The 17,809-nt window shown below is 33.0% G+C and overlaps 1 protein-coding gene across 1 annotated transcript in view; it reads right to left on the bottom strand.

The window, feature by feature from the left end:
• The window catches only part of HCFC2 (host cell factor C2), a 33,956-nt gene extending 16,805 nt beyond the window's left edge, over nucleotides 1-17,151 (bottom strand). The window contains exons 1-8 of the mRNA XM_011386908.2: nucleotides 16,975-17,151; nucleotides 15,631-15,791; nucleotides 7,244-7,452; nucleotides 6,370-6,454; nucleotides 4,781-4,887; nucleotides 4,486-4,674; nucleotides 1,916-2,083; nucleotides 1,311-1,363 (exon numbers count right to left, since the gene is read on the bottom strand). Coding sequence (XP_011385210.2) covers nucleotides 1,311-1,363; nucleotides 1,916-2,083; nucleotides 4,486-4,674; nucleotides 4,781-4,887; nucleotides 6,370-6,454; nucleotides 7,244-7,452; nucleotides 15,631-15,791; nucleotides 16,975-17,151 — 1,149 coding nt within the window. The remainder of the gene's footprint in view (nucleotides 1-1,310; nucleotides 1,364-1,915; nucleotides 2,084-4,485; nucleotides 4,675-4,780; nucleotides 4,888-6,369; nucleotides 6,455-7,243; nucleotides 7,453-15,630; nucleotides 15,792-16,974) is intronic.
• Between the last annotated feature and the right edge of the window lie 658 nt (nucleotides 17,152-17,809).

Raw genomic sequence — 17,809 nt, 5'->3', positions numbered from 1 at the left:
TCACTTTAAACAGTGAAAGACAGCCAAGCCTCACCAGACAACTGATGACAGCCTCTAACATGAAAGTCCAAGATCAAAACAAATTTTTAAAAAAGGAGCTTGAAAAAGGAGATTTTGCTGAGAGCAGAATATTAACTCCAAAAATTTTTAAAAAGCATAATTCTTAAAGATAGTAAAAGATATTACATTTATAAAGCAAGAATAAGACAATATAAAATAAATAAAAAATAAGATCGAGCTCTTAGAAATTAAATGTGTAGTTGAATATATTTAAAAACTGAATAGAAGATTTATAATATAAATGAAGAAACTTTTAAGAAAGCAAAATAGAAAGATAGAAAACAGGAAATAAAAAGTAACATCAGAGGATTACTTCAAGAGGACCATCATTCAATAATTAATGAGAGTTTAAAAAATATGAGAAAGAAAATGGAGGGAAGAAATAATCAGTACCATCCATGGTTTCGTGCATGCACTGGGAGGTCTTGGAATGTATTCTGCCCTCACAGATAAAGATAAGGGGGGACTACTATGTGTGTGTGTGTGTAGTTTATTAACATGGGCAGCTCAGAAATAACTGTATGGGCTTCACCTGTTACATATCCTTCCTGACATAATAAGCCTTTTCTGCTTATTACTGGTCCTCAGCCATGTTCAGAATATATGAGCTATACCTGTATCACTTCCCTTGAAAAGAGTCTCCTGTGAATGTAGATAGCAGTTTGCCAGATAAAAACAGTGTAAATACTAGTAAGCTTATTCATTAGTCTCCACAAATACCTACTGTGAAGCATTTCATTAACAAAAAATAACCTCACAAACACAGGTGCTGAACTTGGCAACTCATATTCTTTGGTAAACAAAATATGTAGCAAAGAAATATATTTCATATATATTTTTGAAATGTATCTTTAGAAGTTTAAAATGAATGTATGATATTAAGAAATGTCAAAATATAGATTTCAAGATACTGTAAGTATAAATTATAATGGATTAGCCTCGGATGCTATGTGTAATGAGGCTAGACTTCAACCTCTTGGCCAGGGGGTCTTAATTCAGGCTAACGTCAAAACAGTCTATGGAGCATCTCTTAAAAACAGAGCTACCCGGGCATCAGTCTAAAGATTCTGCTACTAGATCTGGGGAAAGGTTTAAGAATCTGCTTCTGTTTGCTTTTTAATCTGAGAGGTGATTCTGATATGCAGCAGGGTTGAGAATCCCTGTCCTAGGGTAATATGCTAAAAACAGTAATAAAAAATGGGATTGTAACCATACATGTTCATTTACCATCCTAAATTTTTTTAACTTACGCTGTTGGGAATGATGCTATTACTGCCTTGTCTGTGAGGATCCATCCTGACTCCTGCAGAAATGAGAAAGTTCAGACGGATATGCTCTAAATAAGCTTCAATAAAAAATATTACAATCAAATATTTTTAAAAGTTACATATTAAGGCTTAAAAATGTAGTATCTTCATTCAAAGTTTATCTGCTTCCTTAATAGTTTGCTTAATAGTTGACTGAAATCCTTTCTGGAAGAACATGTAAAATTAAATTTGCTTTTACTTTCCGAGTGCCTGTTAAAAATACTTTCGAAAAAAGCTGAAATATTTATGAAAGCTAATTAAAACCATCTCCTGAAGTCAAGTAGCTTGTCAAATTAAGAAAGTCCATCAAAATGAAATGCAGGAGAAACATTCTACCCTACATATCCTTGTTCAACTATATCATGATAGTAAGACAGTCACGTTTCAGAGTGGAAACACAACATACTGAATTTACCAGACAGAAAACATCATATAAAATTTCTTAAACTAGGCCTATTTACAGGCTTTTCTGCAGTATCTTTAAAAACAAAACAAACAAACAAAAAAAACCATGAGCACACATGCTTTAAGCGTGAATATTATGTTACCTTGCATATTTGGTGCTGCTGAAGAATCTGATGACACAGCTTGGTACGGCAAGTCTGTATTCAGCTGCAAAAGATAACCCTCAACCGTAGGTACTTCATCCCATTTGACATGAAAAGAGTTGGTAGTGGCTTTGATCAGTTGTACTTGTGATGGTGCCGGTGGTTTTTCTAAAGAACAATATCGATATTATACATTTAAGTTTCAAATGTATCGACAGTTTGCCTATAAAGTCTGTGTGGACCTGGAGCTCTGAAAATGTTAGCAATGAGTATTTCATCTGTTTACCAAGAGGGAGAAAATTTACTTATCTGATCATAGCTATAGTTGGTCAAATGAAAATAGTTCGAGGTTCTGACAATGATTTTTACCCTTTTAAATGCCACAGATCCCTTAGAGAATCTGCTTAAAGTGACATATTCACTACTGAGAAACACACATGCACATATTTCTTCCATTCTCAGAGAGACTGAAACTTATCCTTGGGCTTTAGTTAATAATTCTCAATTTCAAAGATGGATCAGTAAGTTGAATTTTCTACATTTCTCTCCCACTTGCTAGTATGTGCTTCTTTCATAGAAAGCATTTAGTCTCTAATTTTGTTCTATTTAATATTTTTTCAATTATCTTAATTTTAAAATAAAATGTGTTTACATTACCAAAGTAATGCATACTACTGTAGAAAACACAGATAAGAGAGAAAAACTTTTAAGAAAAGGTATAACTTCACCTCTTAAATAATACTTCAGTACCCAGTGTATTCTTCCAGATTTTTGTTTATACACTTAAAAAAAAGTGGAATCATAGTATGTTTTATATATAATATGCCTTTCTCATCTAACACATATTACATCTCCAGATCTGATTTCTCAACTGGCTTGCAGACTTTATTCACTCAACTGCCTACTTCATCTTGTTATTTCAAACTTAGCATGGTCTAAATGGAACTTTTAATTTTCTTCACAAGCCTGTTTTCTCCTCAGACTTCCACATCTCAGTAAATGGAAATATCACCAAATTTTTCAAGCTAAAATCTTTATCCTCCACTTCCCTCTTTCTGTCATCTGCCACTCCCAATTTATCAGCCAGTTCCACAAGAACTCCAAAATATATTCTAGATTTATCCATTTCCCCGCATATCCATTGTCACTACTACAGTCTAAGACTTCCTTGACAACTGCAGAAGCCTCTCATCTTGTCTCCTTGTGTGCCCTCCTGACCTCTACAGTTTATTTTCCACACGACTGCAGTGGCTGTTCCAAAATGTTCAATTGACCATGGCATATTTCTCCTTAAAACTAATAAATAACTTACCACTGTATTTTAAAAACAATTTTAACTCTACCATGATGTTCGAGGCCCTACACGATCTGTCCTGTGGTTGTCTCTCTGACATTGTTCCTGCACTCTCTTCTTTTGCTCAGCTCAAATACGTCACCAAAAAAACACGCCAAGTACTCCCATCTCAGGGCCCTTGTACTCGCTGTTCACTCCTTCTGCAGTGTTTTCCCTTAGCTTTTTACATGGATAGCATCTTCTCACCACTTGGATTACATTCCAAATGCCAGCTCATTCTTTTCTACGTACCTATTTTGAAGTAGCCCTCCCTCTCCTGAAATTCCTAGAACACCTCTCCCTGTCACTATCTCATTGTTCTTACTGTCTTCATATGCTTACCAGAAATTGAACTTACTTTGTTCATTTGTTTGATTACTGTCCCTCATCCCCCTGCCCTCACGTTCTCTTAGAATTTAAGTCCTTTGGTAGCAGGGATATTATCAGTCTTGTTACTGCTGTATTCTCAGCATTTAGAACAATTCCTGGTACACAGTTGTCAATCAATAAGTACTTATTGAAGAATGGATGTGAGTTTCATATTTTAAAAAAATTTTGGTTGTGATACTTTTAAAAAATCTTTTTATTTTGGAATAATTTGTAGATTTATAGAAAAATTGCAAAAAAAGAGTTCCTACCTACCCTTTACTCAGTTTCCCCTAATGCTAACACATTTGTGAAAACTAAGAAATTAACATCAGAGTACTATTAACTAAACTACAGACTATTCGATTTTTCACTTAATGTCTTTTTTGTTCCAAGATCCAATCTAGGGTACTACCTTGCATTCAGTCATCATGTCTCCTTAAGTCTCTTCCAATTTGTGACTATTTCTCAGTTTTTTCCTAGTTGTTCATCACTTTTAAAATTTAAAGAGTATTGTTCACATATTCTGTAGACCCTATATACATTCTCATAGTTAGAGTGCGGTTATGGGTTTTGAGAAACAGTACTACAAAAGTAAGTTTCTTATCACATGACATGGGATACTATTTTTCCCTTTCCATAGTCTATTCTTTGGAATGGAGTCACTAAAACCAGTCTACACTCAAGGGGAGGGAAATTAAGAAACTTCCCTGGAATGAAAAGTATCTCTATATAATTATTTCCTTTATGTATTTTTAATTATGAGAAAGAAAGGCAGGCAGTGGCATTTACAATAATTCTCAAAAGACAGACATTATTCGAATATTTATCTACCTAAAGGAAAAACTATTTGTTAAATACTCTTACCTACCAGTATCAAGATACCAAAGATCCTTGCAGCAAACTTGACTATTCAGTGCTTTTTTGTAGCCATCTCTCCCACTCCAAAAATACAATCGAGTGCCAACTGCAACAGCACAGTGTCCGGCTCTTGGTCTCGGTCTTAAATTTTTTTTATCTTCCTGAGAATCTGATACCAGGGTGGTCCACTCTGCTGTATCTGAAGAAATAGAAACATCCATGACTAATCTATTACTCTCTTAAACAACAGAACAGAAATGTGTTTAATACATTTTATTTCAATAAGTAACTCTAAAAAGACTCACCCAGATTTAGGTAAGAAAATGAACTAGTACATCTCCATTCACAATCATGAGGTGAAGTCTCAGTATTTTCCCCCTTATGTGGAACCCATCCACCAAAAATGTACATCCTGAATAACAACAACAAAAAAAGAACATAAAGTAGCTGAATTTTTTCTAAAGCTTTAATTTTATTTTTTAGATTTAAAATGCTAAGAATAGACTTAACTTTCTTATTTGTTGACTCCAAGCTACAGAACTAGTTACTCACTTATCATGTCAAGGTAATGGGAATAAGATAATGAATAAAGTGGTCTCTCAAGAGTTTGCAAATTTTATGAAGCAATGAAGAATCAAAATTATTTCTCTCTGGTGAGTTATCTAAAGTGGGGAATATCCCAATTATAACACATCTGACAATCAATATTGTATGTAACATACTTAAGGGTGTCTCAGTCAGAAAGACACTCTGATGATCGATGACATTCAAACTCACGTTTAGAATTGTATGCATATAGTAACCAAAGAAGATTAAGTTTCATATAACTTAGGCCACTGACACCACTCAAATGAAAAACTTTAAAGTATATTCCTCAGGCCTTAGGGGTCCTTGAGACTTGCCTAATGGCTACTGAAGGACAAAGGCTCATCGGGCAGAGCTTGGAGCCCATGTGACTTCAAGCCAACCAGAGAAGCTCTATTTTTTAAATCTATATTATATATTATAGTTTCAATGAAAAGTAGCCTTTTATAAAAGAGTTCTGCTGTTTAAAAAATATCTATTTTGTTTATGTCTATTTTTTAAAAGAATTAATGAGGTTCTAAATTACAACTAGCTGTTTCCTAAAACATTACTTTTAAGGCAAAGTCCCTACTACATAAGTAAATACTTAATTAAATTCTATTTAAACAATACTCCTAATCCTGGTCCACTGTTGCACAAATAAGGTAACTTGATGATGATAGTAACAGCTAACCATTCAGAAGTGTTCTCTATGGGCCAGGCACTTTTTGAATCATTTCATATGTATTAATCCATTTAATCCTTATGACAACCTTGTGAAATAGATTTTATTATCATCTGCATTTTATGTTTGAGGAAATAGGGGTATAGACAGATTTAAGTTTCCTTGCCCCAGGTCATAGAGGAAAAGTAGCAAAGCTGAGACTTGAATTCGGGTAATCTGGTCACAGCGTCTATAGTTTAACCATAATTCCATCCAAAGTATAATCTCTGAGTGCACATACTGAGTACATACCTGAGTACATATCAAGGACTACCAAAAACATGCAAAAACGAACAGTGAGTTACGTGTGTCAAACCTGCTGACAGAGTGCAGATCAGTCTGATGACACTCTGTTTTAAACTTAATACATATTTTGTGCAAGGCATTCTAAGGAACATAAAGAAGTATAAGAGGCAGCATTAGAAAATGGCACATTAGGTATTTTAGCTTCCACAGGCATGTTATTTTAGCTTCAGTAAGCATAATCAAATATCGTTAAATTCAGTAATATATTTCCAAGAAACTAGTAGCATCGCTCTTCTTTGTGTGTTATCTTCCTTAAGTTAGTTAAAAAAAAGTTAAAACCAAAACCCAAAAAACCCATACTTGTTTCCTATAACGCTGGCTGTGTGAAGGCTTCGTGGAAGTGGCACTGTCCCTTTAGTTTCTGGTTTTGACCATGACATAGTTTCTAAAAGCAAAAAATAAGCATATTAGCTACTTGATCTAACAACAGCAAAGTACCTCGACTTGCAGAATTTAGAAAAAAAAATAAAGCCAAAAAGGACTTATTAAAACGAAGCAAAAATATTTCAAACCACTATTTGAATTTCATCTTAACCATTTCCAGCTGACATCAACTGCCATTCATAGAAATCTATTTACACTTGAATGTTAGTGCTTGTAATAATGAAGTATATTTAGGGTGCCACCATTTTGAATTGAGACCAGATTAGGGATTTTAACATTTTAAGTAAGTGTACATTGTGCAGAAGATGGTCAAAAGTGAAAGTTATATCTATTCTCCAATTATTCATTCCTAGGACCTCTTCAAAAAGAGCTACCCATGGATTTTTCACTGACCAGCAATAACCTTACTAATGCTGCCTTTCCTGTAGGTAGAGTAACCATATAAATTTGATCATCCCTAGCTGAGCTACTTTACAGAGAGAACAAGGGTACTACTGATAATTACGTGGTATGATAAGATGAACCAGGACCATTCCAGGCAAACCAGGACAGGAGAGTTATAGGGAGCACAGGAGAGTTACTGTCATATATCAAACATTCATTTGTTTAATCTCATTGATTAGAAACCATTCACTTCACAACCCACTCGCCCTGTGGATGGCTACAAGCACTAGATATAAATATAAGTGCAACTCAATAAATACTGTACTCAAAAATATTTTTAAAGCTATTTTTTATTTGCCTTTATCAATCATAACCAATTTCTGAGCCTGAATTGAGCTAAGCTTACCTAAGTCAAGTTGCCACAGGTCATCCAGGCGAGCACCACACATTCCACCGAAGACATACATTTTAGGACTCCCAGAATCTTTTTTGCAATATATAACAGCTGTGTGGGATTCTCTTGGAGAAGGCACAATCCCTTTAGTCACTGGAATGCTCCAACCCACAACACCAGAACCATGCTGCAGCTCCAACTCATAAAAATCATTTAAATATCTAGGATATCATGAAAGAAATTAAAACATTAACATATAGATACCTTTTATTTGCTTTTTGTTTCTATCTATAAAGATAATGTATGCTTATTGTGAAAAATTCATATAGTACCAAAAGGCATTAGGAGGGCAGAAACCCGTATTTATCAACACATATTTATCAAACATTGCTGTGTACCAGGCACTCTTCTGGAGATAAGTAGTGAACAGAAGAGATCTAAAAAATTTCTGCCATCATTTAGCCAACACTCTTGTCCAGGACAACAACTCTAATTGTTTCAAAATATAGCTGCAAATTCTCTGTCACTCTGCCCACCAGGAGGTAAGGGTCTAAGTCCTGTCCTTGTGGGGAGGCTTGTGACTGCTTCGACCAACAGAGTATGATAAAATGATACTATGTGACCCTCTGAGGCTCAGTTACAGAAGGTGAATGCAGCTTTACTACAGAACGCCTGCTCTTGGAATCCTGAATCACTACGTAAGGCCAACTATCACAAAACCACCATCTGGAGAGGCCATATGTAGACATACAGGATGACAGTACTAGCTGAGTGCATCCTTGAGCCATTTCAGCTGAGGCATCAGACATAGAAGTGACCATTCACGCCTTCCCATCTGAGTGCATAGTTATCACTGCTATGCCCTATATGAATTCCTAAAGCACAGAATCCATGAGCATAATAAAGTGGTTGTTACCTTGCATCACTAACTTTTGGGGCAGTTTACTACATGGTACAAGATAACCAGAAAAAAATCACTACTGACAATAATTCGTAAGATCTCTCTATGAATACCTACATATGTAAAAATGAGGCATACGACAAATGTTGCTTTGCAAGTTTTCCTTTTTTTTAAATTTTCACTCTATAATGTTGTCTACATAGCTGTCTACGTAACAATGTTGTCTTCATAGCTGTCTACATAACAATGTTGTCTACATAACAATGTCTACATAGCTTTTTTTTTTTACTCTAGAAACTGACATGGATGTTTTGAATGTTTTGAGCAAAATGACTTTTATAGAAACCTATTTCCTATCAAATTATCAAGTATGAGAGCAAAATTAAAACAGTTGAGGATATATAAAACTTTAAAGTTTAGCCATTTAATTGTTTTAGGGAAAAATGATTCTAAAAATATTTTTAAAAAGTGATTCTAGATGTGAATCAGGAAAAATTAAAAGAAATCCAAGAAAGAATACATTGAATAAGAGAAATAATAGTGCAAAGAAACCAGTAATTTATGATTCCATTTAAATTGATGTTGAGAACTGTGGTTGTTGAGATCTAAATAATCACTAAGAAAGACTAAAAAATTAATTTCTTAACATTATTGTAACCTGGAACAAGGTTCATGATTATGTGGAACATATGGAAAAAGAAAGTAAGCAAAAAAGCCTAAAGATAAAAGTAGAAATCTATTCCTAAATGTTTGGTAATTTCTGAGCAACTAAGGGAAGCACAGAATTGGCACATGTAACTTTCAAATCACTATAAGTAAAGAAAGAATTAAAAAAAAAACAAAAATCAAGAAAAAGTAAAGAAAAAGAAAAAGAAAGCACAGTTTATGAAAAGCAGTTAATAAGATGACCAGGAAAAAATGACACTATAAACAGTATCAAATGAAAAAAGACAAACTGTGAAAATGAATTTAGTACACATCACAGAAAAAGATCGAATTTTCTTAAAGAACTCCTACCAAATCAAGATAATGACCAATCACACAAGACATAGATAAAAAAGATATAAACTGACATTTCACAGAATAGGAAATAAAAATTACATAAACGTGTATACACATACACACTAACACAGATATACAAACATACATACATATACGAACACAATATTCACCCTCATCACAATTTAAAATATCTAGCAAAGGCAGGAAAAGCGGGGCAGGGTAGGGGAGGGCAACAAGTAAAGTAGATAGAAGACATAAAATACAAGGGCAGGGAACAACTTTTCTATTATAAAACAAAGTCTCTTGGGGGAAGGGGGCGTGCAGGGGAAACAAAAGAACCTTGAATCCAGCTATTAGTTATTAACATCAAGGATTAAACTATTTAACAGCTAATATAGCATAGACTTAAACAGATCAGAATAGACGTCAGCCAGTATGCTATACCAGTTCATACTGATTAATTGCTAGTCTTATTTACAAAATATAAGTCTACAACAAAATAATACACACGGGTTGAAAAAGAACACAAGGAACAAAACACAAATTCACAATCACATCTGGAGACTTTAACATGTCATTCAGAAGTTGATATGACCTAGATCCACAAACTAAAATAGCTTTGAATAATAATTAAAAACACTGATTTAATAAAGAACCCTGTACCCAAACAGTCAAGGACTCGGTCTTCAAGAACATCTCTGGAATAATCACAAAAATTGACTGAGAAACAGACCACTACAAAGACAATCTCCAAAAAAGAGAAACCCCACAGACCACACTATTTTTTTTTTTTTTATTACTACAATAGAGTAAAACTAGATATCAGCAACAATAACAAAACTTTCCACTTGGAAATTTTTTAAAATTATGCAAAATTACTTTTGGATTAGAGAGAAAATAGAGATTAATGACAAGAGCACTACATGTCAAAAACAATGGAATATGGCCAAAGCCATAATCTAAGGAAAGTATATAGCATTTATTATGAAACAATACTGAAAATAAATGAATAAGAATTCAAATTAGGGGAGGGGGAAAAATAAAAAATAAAATGTTAAAAAAATTATGTCATATGGCATGAAAAAAAGTAAATAAACTGGCATTAAAAAAAAGAATTCAAATTATTACAAAAGTTAGAATAAAGTTAGAAAAAGGATTCACACTATTAGAAGTTTAAAAGAACCTAGGGGAAAAAAATTAAAGAAATGAGTTAAAGAAAATAAAATATTTTAATCAAACAAAAAAATTGGTTCTTTGAAAATACCAATAAAAAAAAAACAAGCCACCAGCAAGTCCGATTAGAAAAAAGATGACACATACATTTTAGAATGAGAAAAGAGCTGTAATTACAGATACAGAGATTTTAAAGATCTACAGAGAATTGTCTTATAACTTTTATCAATAAACTTAAAAAACCAGATGAAATGGGTGATTTTTCAAGAAAAACATAAAGTACCAAATGACTCAAGAAGAGGTAGGAAATCTAAACAGATCAATAAGAGATATTGAAAAGGCAGGCAAAGATCATCCCCCCAACTTATGCCAATTCCAGACAATTATAGGAAATTTTACTAAGTATTCAAGAAATGATTTTTTTAAGCATTATAAAAGATGGAGAACTTCCTACAGCCTCAGAACACAGCCCAGGGGTAACATAATCCTGATACTCAAATCAGATTAGAACAGCACCCTACTCCCCCAAATAAAGACAATAAAGGCAAATTCATTAATGACTATAGATAGTAAAAATAAATGTTGGCAAAGTGAATTCAGCAAAATATGAAAAGAATACTATAACACAATAAAGTAAGGTTTAACTAAGAATATGGCCAAAGCCATAATCAAAGGAAAGTATATAGCATTTATTATGAAACAATACTGAAAATAAATGAATAAGAATTCAAATTAGAGGAAAACTTAACTGCAGAACTTAATAACATAGTCACAAAATAAAAAAAAAGAAACAGTAAGTTCTTTATATACCTGAAGTGAATGAGAACTACCTCAACATTCATTTTTTTGTTGTTGTTAAAAAGAGGAAAAAACTAGTTAGCAAACTAGAATTTTAGAAAACTTGCTTAATCTGATCAAAGACATACTAAAAACCTAGAGCGAACATCACAATTAATGACAGAAAGGTAATTATATTAATGAAACAGAATAGAGTCTAAAAGAAGAGTTGACAAACTTTTTTTGTAAAGGGCCAGATAATAAATATTTTAGGCTTTGCAGGTCAAAAAGTCTGTCACAACTACTGAGCTCTGCTCTTTTAATAGAAAGCAGCCTGGGACAATATGTAAATAAATGGGTATGGCTGTGTTCCAATAAAACTTTATTAACAAAAACAGGCAGCAGGCCATATTTGACCTACAGAGAATAGTTTGTAACCCCTGGTCTACAAAGCCTAGAAAAAGGCACATTTATAGGAGGATATAGATATGACACAGACGGGAATGCACATTAACAGGGGAAAAAAATGGCTTATTTAATAAAGGGTGGTGGGAGAATTGGTAATCTATTAAAAAGAAAAAGCCTCACAGTAGTCACAAAAATACATTCTAAGTGAATTGATGTTTCAAACGAAAACCAAATCTGTGAATGTACTGGAAAAAAAATAGAAAAATTATTTTTATAATATTGAGGTAGGAAAGTTTTCCTAAGCAAGATCCAAAACCAGAAAGCCACAAGAGAAAAAACTGTCAAATTTGATAGACCAAAAATGAAAACTCTTTAAAAACATAGTCAAATAGAAGACTTGGAAAAAATATTTGGAACATTAAACAAAAACTATAAAGGACTCCTAAGAATCAGTAATAAAAACTGAAATCCACGAAAATACAATTAAAAATAATAAATGAATTCAGTAAAGTCAGAATATAAGATCAATATACACAGACCAACTGTATTTCTATATACTAGTAATGAACAATTCAAAAATGAAATTAAGAAACCAAATCTATTCAAAATGTCATCAAAAAGAATAAAAAATTATAAATAAATTTAACAAAGTAAAAGCAAGACTCGTACATTGAAAATCTCAAAATACTGCTCAGAGAAATTAAAGAAGACCTAAATAAATGAAGAGACATTCCATGTTCATGGATTGGAAGTCAATATTAGTAAGATAGCAATTCTCCACATTGATCTATATATTCAATACAATCCCTATCAAAATCTCAGCAGAATTTTTTGCAGAAATTGGTAAGTTGATTCTAAAATTTAAAAATGCAAAGCACCCACAACAGCCAAAACACTCTTGAAAAAGAATAATAAAATTTGAGAATTTACATAGTCTGAATTCAAAACTTACTATAAAGCTAAAGTATGGTATTAGCATAAGGCTAGACATATAGATCAATGGAACAGAACTGAGTCTAGAAATAAACCCTTACACTTAGAGTCAATTGATTTTCAACCAAGATGCTAAGTCTAGTCTTTTCAACAAATGGTGTTGGGACAACTGGATATCCACATGTAAAAAGATGAATTTAAACACTTTACCCCAGGCATAAAAATTAACTCAAAATAAATCGCAGGTATAAATATAAGAGCTAACACTATAAAACTTTTAAAAGAAAATAGAGGAACAAATCTTTATAATCTTGAAATAGGAAGAGTTCTTAAATATTAAAAGCATGATCCATCAAAGAAAAAATTGATAAACTAGACTTATCAAAATTAAAACTTTGCGCTTCAAAAAATACCATTAAGAAAATGAAAAGACAAGCTACAGACTGGAAGAAAATATTTGCAAATCACATTTCTGATTAAAAAAAAACAAACAAATTTGTATTCAGGATACAATTCAATAAGAATACAAAAAAAAAAACAATGAAGATTTGAATAGAAATTTCACCAAAGAAATATACGAATGGCTAAAAAGCTCATGAAAAAATGTTCAATTTCATTGGCCATTAGGGAAATGCAAATTAAAACCATAATGAGGTACTACCTTATATCCACTACATTGACTACGATAAAAAGGCAGACAATAACAAGTGTTAGCAAGGATGTGGAGGAATTAGAACCTTTCTACATTGCTGGCGGGAATGTAAAATAGTATAGCCACTTTGGAAAATAGTTTGGTAGTTCTTACGAAGCTAAATATAAATCTACCACATGACCCAGCAATTCTACTGCTAGGGTTCTGACCAAGAAAAAGAAATATGTGTCCATACCAAGACCTGTATGCAAATATTTAATAGTAGCATTATTCATAAAATTCAAAAACTGGAAACAATCCAATTGTCTATCAACTGATGAATGGATAAACAAAATGTGATGTATCCATACAATGGAGTACTATTCGGCAATAAAAAGGAAGAAATATTTGATACACATTACAACATGGTTGAACCTCAAAAACATTACGCTAAGTGAAAGAAGATAAATGCAGAAAATCACATTTATACAAAATGTCTATAAAAGGCTAATCTATGGAGATGGAAAGTAGATTAGTGGTTGCCTGGGGATCAGGATGGGAATGGGACTGACAGCAAATGGATAAGTTTCTTTTGATGGTTACTCAATACTTTAAATTTACTAAAAATCATTGAATTGTACATATAAAAGGGTTAAATTTTATGGTATATAATTTATACTTCAATTTTTTAAAAAAGAAAAATGAAGATGGATATGAGCAATTTCAAAAAAGGAATTGCAAATGTCCAAGAAGCAGTTAATCAAGCTCATTTCATTTTTTTCTGCAACTTTTCAAAAATTTTATTACTAGTTTCAAGTATACACTACATTGGTTAGACATTTAGTTTATGAAACAATCCCTCTGCTTGCTAAGCTCATTCCCAGTTTTAAAAAAAATCAAAGTAAATCCATGAAATGTATTCACATATTAGCTTGGCATAAACCAAGAAGAGTGAGACAATTCAGTATTGGCAAGGGTATAGGCACTCTCGTACACTGTTATTAGGAGTAAAAATGGTTCTTTCTCTTTGGAGGTTGATTCAGGAGTATCTAACAAACTTAAATGTAAATACTTTTTGATATCCTCTGCAATTCCACTTATAAGTATCAATCTTACAAAAATATTTATATATGTGTAAAGACTGTAGTAACAACAAAAAAGTAAATATTTAAATGTCCATCACTAAGGGAATGGTAAAATAATTTGCATAATTCAGACTACTTTTCAGCCTTAAAAAAATTAGGTGAATCTATATTGTACTGCCATACCATAATATATGTCATTAAAGGAAAACAAAAACAAACAAGTAAACAACTAAAGTTGCAAAGCAAAACAAAAGATCTCACTTCCATAAATGAAAATACAAGTCTGTGTAGGATCAGATCAATGTTCTCAACTCTCCTCTCCCAGTAAGCAGAACATACATCCCTGATCACTGACTGAGGGCTGGCCTTATGGCTTGCTTTGACCAATGGAATGTGAACAAAAATCAATGTACTAGCTTTAATCAAAGGCTTTAAAAAGCATTGCATGTATCTATTTGCACCCTCAAGTAGCATAAACTTGAGAAGCTTGCCTGCTATATATAATAACCTAATGAAAGCTGACTAATACAATGTGTTACATGAAAAAGGTCCCAAAAGATACATATCCAGTTGAATTATGTGTGCTCGCCTATGTTAGGGGGCAGCGATGCTGTAAGAAAGAACTTTATGTACTTTGTAATTTCTTCAATTTTTCTAGTTTCCAAATTTTCCATATTTTAGTATATATTATTTTTTTTAAGTTTGAAAAAAAGAAACCAAGACTCTAACATTAACCTAATGTAGGTAAAAAGACACATTATCATGGTCATAATAACTACTGTACTATATGCTTTAAAAATTATGCCAATGATCTTATTTAATCATTACAGTGACACTGAAAGGCATTTAATCACTCCCATTTCATTGTGAAGGAAAATGGGCTTCGATTATTTCTACTAAAGGAAATACATAGTAAGCAGTGAATCAGAAAACAGCCTTTTGGACTCTGAATCTCCAAATCTCGAGTGCTATAATGACAATGCGATCAAAACTCTATGCGAAAAGAAAAGAGGTCATGAATAAGTCTGTCTGGAACAACTAGGGGAGGATTGGTTCAAAAAGCATTTGCTTGTGTGAACTACTCTAATAGCTTCTTGTACAAAAAATGGAAAAGATGGCCTTCATGTAATAGTCAGGTTTTGTCTCCAAATTCCCAGAGAAAACTTAATTCGAAAATAAAAAACAATTCTTTTCATTATCACTTATGACAACTAAAATACATTATGGTTCAAAAGATACAAATATATTGCAATGAGCAGTTATATTAATATCAATTCAATAAAGATTTCCTATTAGAAAAGGCATAGTTTTGAAAACAGATATACTCCAGGGACTAAGGAAAACACAAATGCACACAAATTTGTTCATTGTTAAATTTAAATGCAAAAGGCTAAACTTCATCTCTTTTAATAAGTAAAGACAGAAGAAATTAAATATTCTTAATCTAAATCACAAAATAAGCATTTGGTCTGAAAAAGAGTGGGCATACCTGGGAACATTGTTGTTTGAATCTTCACTTTCATTTGCCAGGCCACCAAACAAATAGCATTTGTTACCATATAAAGAAAAGCTATGTCCAAGCCTAGGACAAGGAGGTAAACCAGAAGAAGGGGGATGGGGTTTCACTTTTTTCCATAACCAACGACTTGCCTAAAAAAGAGCATAAATACAGACAAAATCAGGAAAGCATTCCTATATTGTTAATAGTGCAACATCATATGATACTTTTAAATCTGAATCCAATCAGAAGGCTCCAGTAAGTTACTTTTGGGACAAATGACATGTAAGCAGGTAACTTCTAAAATTAAAATAAATGTTCCAATAGAACTTCAGCCTAGTCTTCCATATTCACAACTTCCCACAATGGCAAACTAAGCTTATAATATTAAACACTAACAGTCCTAAAATACCTTCCAAATGAAAAATTAAATATTATATATTGCTTTAAGATTAAATGTAATGTATGTATTCTTACTTTCTGAAATCAGGTTATCCATGAACGGTATATTTTTTATCCTTTAAATAAGCATAAAGGTCATTTAACAAACCAAACTCTAAAACTTATTTTCTGGCCATGGATGCTTTATCTAAAATTATTTGTGAAATGAGTAGCTTGTAAATAGGTATAATCCACCTATCTCTGCCAATTACCAGATGCCCTCATGATCACAGCCTTTGGAACATATATACAGTTTACGAATAAAAGTCAGTTAGGGTTGTCACAGAGGGCTCTGAGTCTGGTTTAGTAGAGAGTCATATTTAGAAAGGATACGGGAAACTGTTACCTACCCTTCTTTTGTATGTCTTGCCAGAAAAAAAAACAAAAAAGATTATTAGCATGAGGTAACAATTTATATAACTAAGGCAGAGGTAACAATTAGCAGGAGGTAACAATTTCTATAACTAAGGCAGAGGTTTTCAAAGTATTGTCTGGGGACCATCAGCAGCAGGTGGGAACTTTGTAGGAATGCAAATACTGAGGCCCTACTACAGACCACATTGATTCAGAAACTCTGGAGGCAGAGCCCGGCGATGTTTTCACCAACCTTCTAGGTGCTTCCAATTGCAGACTAACTTTGAAAATACAAAAGCCTAAACATATAACATGTACAACTGATGCTAAGTAATAGATATCTTAATGTTACAAATGTTGCATTGGGTATTGGAAAGACATTAGAAACTTTGCCTTTTAATGAAGTGGAAACAATTTCTTGGGAGCTGTAAAAGGTGAAGCTCACACTTTTAAGTATGTTAACGAAATATTTTTGAAGAATTATGAGCAATACCATTATTAAAGCTTTGGATTGAAATAATAAATTTGAAGTACACTTACTTGTAACTCATATAACTCATTACTGTATCTTCCATATTCAACCATTCCCCCAAATACTAATATTCTGGTACCATCGCAGACAAATCCATGGGCAGCACAGCCTGGAGGGATGTCTCCTCTAACAGCTGGTAGGAACCACTGATTTGTAACTAGTTGCCAAAATAAAATTAAAAGCATTATAATAAAGTTATCACAAACTATCAGTATGTACTTTAAATGTATCATCTATATTAGTGGTTCTTAATTGGGGATGATTTGCCCAGGGGCAAACTAAAATTTTTTAGTTGTCATAGCTGGAAGCAGGGAGATGCTACTGGCAACTAGCAAGTAGAGACTAGGGATGCTGCCAAACAACTTACAATGTATAGCGCAGCCCACTATCACAAAGAATTCTCTGGTTCAAATGTCCACAGTGCCGCTGTTGAAAAACCCTGATGTAAAGTATTTAATTACTTGATGAATATTATCATCTCCATTTTACAAGTGAAAAATCTGACACTTAGCTTTAATAACTTTCGTGTTGACCCTGGGCAACTAACTGGCAGAGCAAAATTCAAACCAGGTCTAACTTATTTGAAAGCTAAGGTTTTACAGTATATCGAACGGTCAAATAACTTTTTAACTTTATACGCTGGGGTGCCAGGAGGAAGAGAGGGTGAAAAAAATTTCTCATACTCCACTATTTTATTAACCTTTAAATGACTACAACGATTAAGATGTCGGGCCAAGGAAAAGTTATTGGTCATGACACAGACCCCAAATTCAGTAATTAGACGTACACCAAGGAAACAGCTTTCTGACGACAGCTGGTGCATTTACAAAATGAAATTCCAAC

Source organism: Pteropus vampyrus, unplaced genomic scaffold, assembly GCF_000151845.1.
Source record: "Pteropus vampyrus isolate Shadow unplaced genomic scaffold, Pvam_2.0 Scaffold16, whole genome shotgun sequence".
Classification (NCBI taxonomy): Eukaryota; Metazoa; Chordata; class Mammalia; order Chiroptera; family Pteropodidae; genus Pteropus; species Pteropus vampyrus.
This window is presented reverse-complemented; position numbering and strand designations above follow the sequence as displayed.